Raw genomic sequence first — 13,031 nt, 5'->3', positions numbered from 1 at the left:
ATGTCTTGTGCCTATTAGAAAGCGTTGGGTCATTGTCCAGTAATTACAAATTAAACACAGTGGGAGAAATGATGCCGTCAATATGAGTTAGTGTCAATGAAATTAGTGTAATAAAGGTAACAGTGAAACAGACTGCGAAGTTCAGGTATTGTACATTAGTGCTTTAATTTCAAAACTACCACAGTACCGTTTATAAATCAACTTCAATAAAATCTTAATATATTATTTTTGAGCAGAAAATTTGTTTCTAATAGTATAAATATATAGTTTAGTTAGAACTACCATATTAAGATTAAATTCAATCTCTGTGCAGAAGAATTTTTACAATAATAACTATTTTAAAGCATTTTTTATTATATCAGGTAGCAGAAAGGTGTTCAGTGCTGCATAAAAATTATGTAAGTTAATTGGATGGGCCTGAATAGTATGAAATGTGTGTGTATATATACTTTTAATTAACCTTACTTTGAAACACTTCTGTTTTCCACATACATTACAGAAATTTTGTGACACGTCAATAGAGTGGGGAAATTACATCTTAATAAATGGGCTTCTTTCACTGTGCGTGGCAAAATGTAGAACCACCAATTCAGTGTAGTTCTTGGACTCTGAAAACATTTGATATTTGGCCAATGGAATTTTTAAAGAATGTGTCACCATTGCTTTCCCTAAAGAAGATGCATCGAGTTACACTTATTTTTTTTGCAGTTTTTCTTTAAAATGAAAATGGTTTTAGCTACAGCAGCAAATGGTTCATAAGACTGTGTACGTTTCCAGGGCATTATTTCTTCTAAGTTTTTGAGCTGGAGGATCCCTTCTTGAAATCGAGTGGCTTGATTATGTAAGATTTCACAGGAATCTATAGTTAGTTCTGGAATTATAATAATGCCTATTTCTAACCATGGGCTTGTTTTCTCCTTCTGCATAAAATTACTGCAGTTTTAAGACTGCTGATCTATAAAAATCTTGTACATTAAGCTCTGTGCAGTACTTAAGTCTACGCTACAATTAATTTTCTGTACTTTTCATCCTAAGAGCACATTTTGTTCCAACCCTGTTTCAATTCTATGTATTAATTTTGTTTTGTTACAAGCAAACTCTTTTTTCTAATGGACATACCAGGTCATGATTGTATATCTGGTTCATTGTGAACATTTTTTTTTTTTAATTTCAATGTGAAAAATAAATCCAGTTGAATTTAGGTGCAAGAAGTATTTTGAGGTGCACTGTCTATTTGAATAGCTTGCTTGATATAGTTGCCATGAAGATTAACACAACTAGATTTCATTGATCTTTCTCTCATTTATATTCATTTAATTTTTATGATTTCATCTGAATTGAATGCTTATATTTAAGTAATAAATGCTTTTACATGTGGGTGAAATATGACTGTGTTGGAAATCCATAGTTCCCCAGCAAATTTAATGGCTTTTTGAATGAACACAGTTAAATCACTTCCATTATAATTCTATTTGTATCCTAAATATTTTCTTTGAAATATTATATTTTACTCTGTATGAATCGTACATGGAATCATTATTGGCTGATGTGACCAAGAGCCTGATCTAAAGGCATCAAAATAAACTCATAAAGCTTGACAATACAGCATCACATTTTAACATTAAGAACGAACTTGAAAGTTTTGAAAGACAGTTTCGTGTTTGGCTCTTTCATGAGGGAAAATACTGTTTCTAAATGAAAAAAACAAACAAATTTTTTTTTTCTTCCTGCGGCTTTCCTGTTTTGTGTTTTTCTCCTCTTTTTAATAGGCTGACCTATATTCACAATTAAGAAAAAAAATCAATACTTCTCTACAATTTGGACTTCTGACAGTGGAGCTTGCTGTTGATTAGTGGCTCTTGCATTACAACATGATTTACTGTCTGGTTTTGGAATGAGGATGTTGTAATATAAGCGGTTTGTGAAGTTTAATTACATATTTAAGGAAAAAAGAGATTCAGGAAAGTAATTTGTGGCAAAAGCTCTGAAAACCTAATGTTAAGTGTATTACTAATTCTTGCAAGTGTGTGCTTATTTTGTCTGCATAACCCCAAGACATGGGAGGTGTGTGCTCAGTGCTTAACCACATTTTAAATTTACCTAGTGGGTCAGTAATTGTTTAGGTTTCGTTTAGATGTTAAAATGTGAAAAAGGCATTTATTGTGCCTTGTTCCTCAGAATGAGTTAAAATACTTTAAATTTATGAAGTTTGACATATTTGTCTAAATTTAAGAACAGTATAGGTTAAACACAATTACTGACCACATCAATATTGTTCTTTTGTAATGTCTTCTGCATGAATGTGTTCTGAAATTTGATATTTGCATATTGCAGGGTTTGAGAAACAAACCAAAGAAAACAGGACATGTGAAACCAGACCTCATTGATGTTGATCTTGTAAGAGGTAGGTCTTGAGCTAGAAAAAGCCGAATAAAAATCTCTCAAAATAAATAACTGCTATCCTGTGTCTTGTAACAAGAATGAATTGCTAATTATTTACCTGTCCCCAATACAAAATCAGTCAAACAAAAAACCCAACAGCCCTACGTAACTCCTGTCTAAAAGAAGACAAATAGGAAATACAGTTAAAAGATGAGCTCTAGAATTAAATCAAAGGCTTAAAAACTTGATTTAAATATTGTCAAGTAAGATTTTTTGAATAAAAGAAGCAAGTGGATTACTGTGGATCATAGTTTTGGAGTTATTAGCTCAGAAATCTACTATTTCCATACGTTCAGACTTCTGTCGCATCTTCTGACACCCAGAGGAAAGGTTATGTTGAAATTTCAGGAGAGTTAAAATTGTTAAAATAGCTCTTGAATATTTCTTTCTTATTTTCAATAACAAAACTGCAACCGAAGGTCAGATGATATGACTTTGAAAAGTCTTTATTTAATCTTTCTTTTTATCTTTATTTAATTTTCCTCATGCCTCACAAAGGCAGTGGAAAGTGTCACTTAGATTTTTTTTTTTTTTTCCCCTTCTTCCATGAGCCCAACAACCAACACGCTCTCTTGAATCCATTCTGGTAGTGCTCTTTGAATTCAGCTCTAGAATTAACAGAAGCAAACTGCTGTGCTTGCACCCGGAGCTGGCTGGGACTCCCCTGCTCCCACACCTGAACCCTTGCCCTCTTGCTGCTGCTAGAGCCACGCAGGCACCCTCACACCCAGAGCTGGCCCATTGCTCCCAGGCCACTTCACCTGTTCAGCAGCTAGTCTGGCTTGATCTTCGCTAGCAATCACACGGCCACTCACGCCTGCACACATGCCGGTTGCTGGTGCTCAACCCCCATCCACATGTACGCACACAGAATGGAGCCCCTCACCCAGGAAAGAGTTAGAAAGGGGGGTTGATAAGAACATACAATAAGCTTTGTTGATCATATGCCACGGCCAGACAAAAAGTGTACTGACTAGAAGCTATTTACACATGACCAGCTTTTTTAACCCTGTACCCCTCAATTACCCCTCAATTTTCCCCTACTTGTTCCTTCCAACTCAGGATATTCTGTGATTGTAGGGCTAGCCTGGCGGGGTATTATTTGGGCTTCCCTTCCTGCCGTTCCCTCTGTGATCTGATTTGTGTGGGTGTGCAGATGAGCTTTTATCCCATAACCTAACAATATAACTTTATTTTTTAACATGGGGATGTAAGATAAAGAAGCAAAAATCAAATAAAATTTGAACTTTAAAGAAGCAGAACTGAAAAATAAATATTAGTAAGATTTAAGGAGTATCACTAGACCACCTCAGTACAGGGATATACTTGAATAACATTTAAGTAAATGACTGCTCTGCATAGATGTCTACGTTGGCATTACAGTAGCTCCAGTGTTGGCACTATTTTACATGTGCTAGTACAAAGCTTACTAATGCCAATTCAACTTGTGAAGAAGGCGGGGATGCATAGCAGCATGCAGTAGTTGCCCTTTTTAAGCACTAGCCTCCAGCATAGTTTGTCACACCCCTGTTAGCTCTGAACAAATACTACACAGTTTTCTGGCTGTCAGAGAAGTGGGAATTTTCAGGAAGAAATGGAACTTCCAAAGAAATGGAAGGATATGAGGAAGAGAGAGAACATGTGAACGAGTGAGATGATAAATGCTGTAGAAGAGTCAAGGATGAATTACTCTTTGGGTAACTTCCCTTCTCCTAGAGCTAGTCTTCAGTTTGACAAATACTGCTCTGTACTTCTCAACCTTATTCCACTTTTCTGAATGATATGGCTACGGCAGTGTACAGATGTTAATGGTGTAGGTCTATTTGCTGTGGCAGAAAAGGACTCTACTGTGCCTGCACAGGCGTGTGGAGTTTTCCTGAGACTTCCTGTTGCCTCCTATCAGGTTTCTGATACTTTGATGAAACAGAATAATTTTTAATAATTATTTTTAAAATAATTTTGATATAGTAGGAAGTGGCAATATTCTGTTATTCATGCATTCCAAAGTTTAAGTATTGGTACAGGCTCCTGATAATAACAATCAAGAGGTTACCAACAATTTATACAAGCTCTGGGTTGAGGAGATAGTGAAAGGATGGAAGTATGAGATTTATCCAAATAATTGTTTAACTACTGCTCCACTAAATAGCTCTTAACTACTGCGCTACTTAGCATCTAAAGTTATTAGCCATAACATTGAAATATATACAAATTTCTTTTTTTTTCCCGTTTTTTTAAAGGATCTGCTTTTGCTAAAGCAAAACCTGAAAGTCCTTGGACCTCTCTGACCCGCAAAGGAATCGTGAGAGTTGTTTTCTTTCCATTCTTCTACAGGTGGTGGCTACAAGTGACATCGAGAGTCATCTTTTTCTGGCTGCTTGTTCTTTACCTTCTTCAAGGTAGAGTTGGATTACAGGATCGGCTTCGACTGAATGCCTTAGTTTAACCATATAGAAATTACTGTATGTTACTTTGTTCACTTTATGCTGTTAAGGTTCCTTCCAATATATGCTAGAATAGATTGCGAGCATATGTCTTTTTCCTACTTGTCTTGAAAATCTGAGTATTTCCTCAAAGGCATTTAGCACACATGTATGTTTGTCATCTCCATATATAATTTAGGTTTCCAGGACTATCCAATTTAGTTCAGGGCTGAGAGATACCAAAGAAACATTTGGCTTGGACAGCGTATGTTTTGGAAGCGTGTAGTCTTTTTGGTACCGTGCAGATCAAGAGCTCTTCTGAAGAAAGAGGGAATGCTGAATCCGCCTAGGTTGCTCATGCAACCTAGTAGGATGATTTGTGCGGTCAGTTTCTGGTCCTTCTGTGGGTTATCTTGTCACATCAGGGGCAATGAACTTCTAGTTTATACTTCAGTCAGACCTCAGCTCTGCTTCCTTCTGATGACTAGCAAATGGAGAACTTCTTGTCCTCTATGCTTCTGCTAATTTTTCCGTTTCACAAGGGGAGAGTGTGTATCTTATTTTTTAAGCTTCCTAGATTAGCAGTTGCCCAAAAGTCATTTTATAGCAAACAGAAGGAAAATCTCAGCTTTTAAATAGGATGATGAATCTCAAGTTCTAGTAATTAGACTTTGTGCTCCTCTTAATTATATGTGATATATAAGAGGAAAATGAGAAAAGGAAGAATGTAATACAGTGAGTCAGTATATAACAGCATGAAAACCAGCGAGAGAATAAGTGTATCAGAAATGTGTACAACAAAAATGGAACAGAAGCTTAATGAAAGTTGGGAGCAATTTAAGAACTCTGAAAAGCTGATAAGTTTTCCACTGACAAGTGGAAAGTGATAAGTTTTCCACTGAAATCCAATTAAAATATGATATTACTTTCCAATTTTGCCATCAGTCCTTGTAGTTATGAATCACTGTGTCTTCTGAAAATTGTATCTAAAATTAGGAATGGAAAAAAAAAAAAGAAGAAAAAAGCACCTCTTGTGTGAAGAGGTTAGTGGCTATAAAATTAATTTCACAGTGCCGGTGCCCTGAAACTTGAAATGTATTGACACACACTCATGTGATCTATCAAAACTTCTCTCTATCCCAGTTTCTGAGATAGGTCCTTAAGAATGATTATTGCATACATTAACCTTTGTGTATACTATGGTAAGTATTCCATAGTGTTATTTTTTACTTTATTCATGGTAATATAGGTAGTGAGACACACAAGTTGTAATTGGTTCATCACCTTGTTCATAGGTTGCTTATTCTGGGAAGCACCATTATAGTCATTTTTTATGTTCCCAACCTCACACTTACTTTTAAAAATGTACCCACACTCAAATTGTGGAGCCTTTTTAAGACTCTAAAAGCAGCAAAATAAGACTAAATGCAAATTCTGAGTGCAAGCAAATTCTTTAGGACATTCATTACAGAGCTATGTTGCAATTAATGTTTTGTCCCTCAAATTTCTTGGGGATCTATGTTTTAATAAAGGTATAGTTTACTTGGAAAGTATGCTCAGTTATTTATTTCATGTAAAATCACTAAGGCAGTGCTGAAACAGCCATAATCTATTACAAAAACTTAACAACAAAATACTTCAAATTCCGGTGGCCATACTTCTGCCCTGAATCTGAATTTTCTATTGTAGCACCGAATTTCTGTTGTCATGAGATTCTCATTGACACTGTTGTAAAATGGAATGACTTCGTTATGGTCATATATTAAATATATATATTTAGTTGAATTATTTAATTATGAAGTATTTTCTATAGATTTATGAACTGCCATTAACTGGAATTACTGCTTTGAAACTGATTAGCAGAATACTTGCTGGTGTTTATGTAAGTCTATAGAAAAGAATTCTTTCCTGGACTGTAGATTTAAACTGCAGATTGCATTTGCATTTGTTTACTTTAGTATAAAGTATGATTAGCAGAATGTGTGATAAGAGAACTACAGAGAAATGGTTTTGTTCAAGGTCATGGAACAGGCCAGTGAATTAAGGTAGAAGGAAAATATTTTCCTTCTGACTCCTTATCTATTTAGCTCATAACACTACCTCGTTTTTAATTTTAAAATGTTTCTGTATCCTAATAGGAAGACCAACATTGTGTGGAATTATAGTGTGTGTCTCTTATGTGTATTTCTTAAATATGAAACAAAAAACTTGAATATTTATAACAACTGTAATATTAATTGTGGTAAGATATATATGAACGTATACATTTTTAAGCTTCTTGGTAGTACAAATATTTCAAAGCTTCCAATACTAAGAAATAAATGCTTTTTGGTCTTTGAAATGTACAGTCGTTTGCTTCAATACAGCTTTTTGCTCTACCTGAAATATTTTTTTTTCTGTTTCACAAAATAAAGTGGTGTCATTTAGAAAACTACCAATCCACTATAAATAAGTGAAGAAATAATTAAAAGTGGTAGAATAAACAGTGTTTGGATACCTTGGATATCCTAGGGTAATTGGAACCACAGTGTATTGGCACACTGTGTAGAAGTTCTTGCATTTCCTTCCCATCCTATTGAAAAAAGGCTGGGAGGTTGGTAACACTTTTTTTAAATCGGTATGAATTTTCATGGTGGGAGTCTGCGATCTATAGATTTGTATCTTCTGGAAGAATATGATTTCTTCTAGATTGCTTTGCTTTGATAAATGTTTTTTTAGGTAGCAGAAGAAACCCCATAGTGAAGTTTGAAACGGTTTTGTAGAGGCCTACTCCTGTAAATCATTTCAAATGGATCTATGGACCTTGGTGTGCTTGGAAATGTATACTTATTGAAATTGTATGGTAGGAATCAGAATTGGCTATTTGTTTATACTTTGTACCATACAAATCTATTTGGTAGTGTGAGAAACTCCGATAAACTCATTTAGGAAGAGGTAATATTATCTGAACCTTTTCTTAATTTTCTGATTTTGGGTTATTTTTTAGGAAGTTGGATTTCTGATTGTTGCGTACTGTCTTTTAGAAACCTCGTACACCAAAAACATAGTCCACGTAGAATAATAAAAAATACCCTAAGTGTTTTACCTAATACATAAAACATAACTCAGGGAAGAGAAACCTTAAAAACAACAACAAAATCAAGATAAAATGATGGAGACAGAAGTACTTTAATTTAGGAAGAAGACTGGAAAATTGGGATTACCACGATAAAAAATAATTCCATTGTTTTGTACTTTCATCTTGTTTCTAATATTGGTTAGCTTACAAAAGATAATTTTGTGAAAAACAAGTCTAAGCTCTTTTTAGAGGAAAACATCACATGCAGGTTGTGTTAGGTGCGGCTTTGGGTGATACAGTTGGGGTGTATGAAAGTTACACATGCTCTTGTTTCGGAACACAGCACTTCAGACCCTACAGGCAGAGGGTGACAAAAATGTACAATAAGCAGAGAAAAAGAAAGGGTTGATTCCTCTGCCTGACACATGCTGTTGAATGGGATGACCAGCCTGAAGCCTGTAAAAAGGATTTCTAAGTCGTAGAAGTGGTTGGTCTGTATGTACAGGAGCAAAAAAAGCTCTGTGGGTGTTGGCTGCATATGAGGAGCCGGTTATAGGGTTACAAAACTAACAGTTAGCTATGGAACTGGAAGTGCCTCTTTTCCAACCACAAAAGCTAGTTGGAGTCCAGATCACTTCAGCTGGACTACCTCGTAATTTGCATGGTTTGTCTTTGATCCTTCCTCATTACTAGAAAAGATATACACAAGTATATGTGAAATGTATCCGTAATTGCGCTTACACATCTGTCCATTCACATGGGAGATTTTCTCCTTTGCCTGGAGTACGGAGTTTGAAGTGGTTTCTGCTAGAGACTGTGAAGAACTTCTAGTCACTCATCTGTTGATCCTTCCCGTCTCAAAATAGACGTGCGGTTTCACAGAGCTGTGGGTTAGCTGAGCTTGGCAGGCACCTCCAGAGATCATCCAGTCCACCCCCCTCAAAGCAGCATCAACCAGAACAAGCTTCTGAGGGCCGTGGCCAGCCGGGTATTGAGCGCCTCCAAAATGGAGGGGCCACAACCGGTCAGGGCAACGTGCTCTTGGTGTGGTGACTCCTGCACTCACCTGACTCGTTGGGCTGTGCTGGGTCATTTTTAGCGATAAAGAATTACATGTATCTGGGCTGATTTAAGGGTAGCATTTTCTTTTTTCTTTTTTTTTTTTTTTTTTTTTTTACCTCCTACTGAAGTTTCACCGTAAAGGTTTAAATTCCTGTCAGATCTAGCTTTGTGAATGCCTCCCCCTCCTTACTTCATTCTGCTACATTTTTTGAGCAATATGCGTAATATCATAAGTGTAAAAAGAACAGATGAGTATTAAGATAAGTAGGTAACTTGTTTAAATCCCGATTACCATCTATTTCATCGTAGTTGTCAGTCCATTCGCTGAATTGCATGGGTTGGTTTAAAACGCAGATAACAGACTACGTGTGACTGTTCTGATTTTGAGAAAAGCCATATAGCAAGTTGGCTGTTTCAGACATTTCAAATACTAAACTCAACTTCATCTTCCTTCTTTTCCAGTTGCTGCTGTAGTGTTATTTTATACAGCCCAGAGCCCACATAATATACCTCTGACTGAAGTAATTGGGCCAATATGGCTCATGTTGCTACTTGGAACTGTGCATTGTCAGATTGTTTCAACACGAACTCCTAAGCCACCTCCCAGCACAGGGGTTAAAAGAAGAAGGTATAGTCTATATTAAAGTACTTACTTAGGATTGTTAAACTATTCTAAAGAACGTACATGAAAAATCGTAAGGTTTTGCAGTCTCTGCTTTGCAAGAGATGAGAAATCGAGGCTCTATTTTTACCAGAAACTTTAAAATGGGTGCTTAATCGGTGCTCTAACTTTTATGCATTTACTAATTTGTGCATTGCTTTATTTGATTTTTAATGCAGTGAATCTGATATTTTGCCTCAAAGCAGCTTGCAACTGGTGGAGTGCCAGTATCTATGTTACTGCAAATTGGGTTTTAGAACTCTGTGTGATACTGACCAGTGACCTGACAGAAATGTACATTGAAAGAGATACTTGAAGCATAGACCTTAAGTCTTCCAGCACTTCATTATGGTTTGCTGCAGTGAATTGTCCCATTACAATGGGGAAACCTGCAATAGTGAATTTTGCAGGTGTTAGCCTCAGAGATGAAATATATCTTGGGTTTTAAGTGTTGTGATAACGAATAACTGTTTTGCCTGGTTTTATTAAATGGAGTTTGTTAAATCAACATGATAAGCCTTTAGCAAAATATTTTGAAATCTTGCTTGTTTTTGCATGCTTAAAACTGCTGAATGCATTATAGACCTACTAGATTGCACTTATAAAGCTACCTTCCAATTTTAATCTCTTCTGATGAAGGAAATTAAGGAAAGCAGCACATTTGGAAGTACATAGGGAAGGAGATGGCTCTAGTACCACAGATAACACACAGGAGGGAACAGTGCAGAGCTACGGTACAAGCACCTCTTACAGTATTGGCGCTGTCTTCAGAGATATCTGGCATGCCGCTTTCTTTTTATCAGGGTTTGTATTTATTCAAGGCTACATATGTGTTAGATATGCACTATCCCTTTTCTAAAGAGGTAAACATTGATCTAATGATTAGATAAGCTTTTGTTGATCCAGTTTTTGTTAATAGTACTCAGCTCAGTGTTTGAACATGTCATGTGTTGATCTGTTTCACTTCTGCAAATGCTGATGCAATAACTTTGAAGAGATACAGGGTAACTTTTGTTAGTCCCCTGATATTTGTAGGACCACTCTGTGTTGACAACTCGGTTTCTCAAATTTAATCCAAAGAGAAAATCAGACTTTTTAATTTTGCTTTGTTACATCAGCTGCTTATTACTCTGAGAGAATGTGTGTGGAGCTCCATAACTGTCATGAAATCACATACTTTTTCCTGAAGGAAAAACCTTCAGGATTCAAATAAGCACAGTTATTTAGTTTATAAATAAACATAAAAGATGCATTTTCTAATGACCGGAAGAAATATCTAACCTTGTTACTTTTCAGAGATGTTTTGCAAATGATCAATCTGCTAATGTAGTGCTCTGGGCTTTAAAAAAAAATAATAATAATAATTCAGTAGCAGCCAGTGTTCAAGATGCACTATACATACAGCATTGTAAGTGCTGTATGTCAGCGTTTATTAACAAGAGAAAATGTACTCAAAATGGCATAAAGTTAAGAAAAGGGATACTGCAAGTGATTTAATTGATGTTTTGTTGTGCATGGTGCATCTTAAATATTGCAACACTAACATGTCTGTCATACTTGTGGTATGTGCTCTTAACCTCTGGTAAAGTTTATTTTGTATTATTTTACATTCTGGGAATATCTTGTTGAAACTCTGGAGAAGTTTTAAAAACGTTTAAAAATATTGCAAGAATGCATTTGACTTTTCTCTGTGTAGATTAAGCTATCTTTAACAAACTATGAGTAATAGTAATAGACACCACTGCTGTTCTTTTGTGTAACCTCCCATCTAAATGGATCGGTCTAAACACATTAATTTCTGGTATGTTTGGATTGTAATCTTGTAAACTCTTTGAATGTTTTCAATTCTATGAAGACACTGATTTTCAATAGGAGAAAGATTGTTGGTAGACTCATTTTCTTCCTTGCCTTCTGTGCCTTGGGTTCACAAAGAGTGTTTTCAGTTGAGAAGAGATATGTGGTACTTGCTCAAACCATTTAATGAGAGGTACTATTTGTAGATGTTAAGCCTCAATGATGACTACTTAGTGTATACAGCATCTCCAAAGCATAAAGAGCGCAGAATGACTGAGGATGCTGTAAGTAGCCTTTAGTCACTTGTTGCCTCTTCACTGTAGAGGCACGGTTTGTATGTCTGAGAATGAACCATATCAGAAACTTGTCTATCTGAAAAATAAACGTTTTTTTCCCAGGAAATCATGCAGATCAGTTTCTTCATGTAATTTTTTTTCCATGGTCATACAAACAGTTTTGTCAGCACGGTGGGATTGCAGAGTGGGACTGGGAATGAGGAGACAGGAGCACAGTGTGGAGACTAATATTGCTGAGGAAGTTGTTGTGAAATCCCAGTGCAAGGAAGCTGGCCTTATTTGAATTATGGAAATCTTTAACTTCTAAAAAGTTCTGCAGCTTGAATGGGGAAGAGCGTTTTTTGATCAATTCCAATGAAATAGATGGGAATAGAATACTTGCCTAACACTTCCTCTAGCTAATGCATAAATAAGACTGAAAGTTCTTCACTTAGCATTTGCAGATATTCAACCTTTGTAAGACCTTTTTGGATTTATTCAAGGTGTTGTCTGGTTTTGCTCTTAAATACCTTTAAATCTAGCATGAAATTTTAAAAGTTGATTAATGATAGGAAAGTATGCATTTTTATTAGTTAGGGAAGTATGTCGTTCATATTTCTTTTTTTTTTTTTTTTTTTTTTAACTCACTATAGTGGGTTTAGTTTAATTTGGTAGTTTAAGTTGAAGCCCACATTTATGCATTTCTTGTGTGGGACTTAGACTTAAATTTAGGGATTCTTACCAAAAATAGCATTGATTTCTGCATTAGAAACAAATGAAATTTTACTTGAGTACCTGTTTTTCAAAATGAGCCTTAGCTGATATCAAACTAATATTTCTCTCGCTGTTACAGCATTACATATCTTGCTTTTTAAAGTCCTATCTGAAAAAAAAAATGCATAAATATATATATTATTATTTTTTATGCATTGTTACTCAGCTGCTTGAGGCTGCTTCTTCCTGGTAGTTTTCAAATGTGAAAAACTGGCTTTTTTTTCCAGACAATGTGAAATGAAGGCATGATATTCTCACAAAGTCACACTCCCTTTCACACTGTTTAAAAAAAAAAAAAAAAAAAAGCATTAAAAATTGGCCTCTTCGGATTCTTGGTTCCTGCAAAGGATTTAATCTTAGTGATACTTCATATCTTTCCTTACTGCTCACAGCTGAACTTCCTGAAGCTTATAATTTCACAATAAGTTGTTACTGAAAGACTGATACTTGCTTTATTTGAGAAGTTGAACAGCATTTTTTTTTTTCCCATTAAGTAATAAGCTATGCTTTGTGTCTGTCTTATTTCCATTAACTTAGCTAAA

The 13,031-nt window shown here is 35.5% G+C and overlaps 1 protein-coding gene across 6 annotated transcripts in view; it reads left to right on the top strand.

Moving 5' to 3' along the window:
• Positions 1-13,031, top strand: part of PHTF2 (putative homeodomain transcription factor 2) — a 66,504-nt gene that overhangs the window by 27,366 nt on the left and 26,107 nt on the right. For 3 of the 6 annotated variants that reach the window (XM_066984661.1, XM_066984797.1, XM_066984721.1), the window contains exons 5-9: positions 363-398; positions 2,335-2,404; positions 4,683-4,841; positions 9,448-9,613; positions 10,286-10,450. In XM_066984661.1, coding sequence (XP_066840762.1) covers positions 363-398; positions 2,335-2,404; positions 4,683-4,841; positions 9,448-9,613; positions 10,286-10,450 — 596 coding nt within the window. The remainder of the gene's footprint in view (positions 1-362; positions 399-2,334; positions 2,405-4,682; positions 4,842-9,447; positions 9,614-10,285; positions 10,451-13,031) is intronic. The other 3 variants (XM_066984926.1, XM_066984858.1, XM_066984994.1) reach the window with 2 other exon arrangements.

This window comes from Anser cygnoides, chromosome 1, assembly GCF_040182565.1.
Source record: "Anser cygnoides isolate HZ-2024a breed goose chromosome 1, Taihu_goose_T2T_genome, whole genome shotgun sequence".
NCBI classification, from domain to species: domain Eukaryota; kingdom Metazoa; phylum Chordata; class Aves; order Anseriformes; family Anatidae; genus Anser; species Anser cygnoides.
This window is presented reverse-complemented; position numbering and strand designations above follow the sequence as displayed.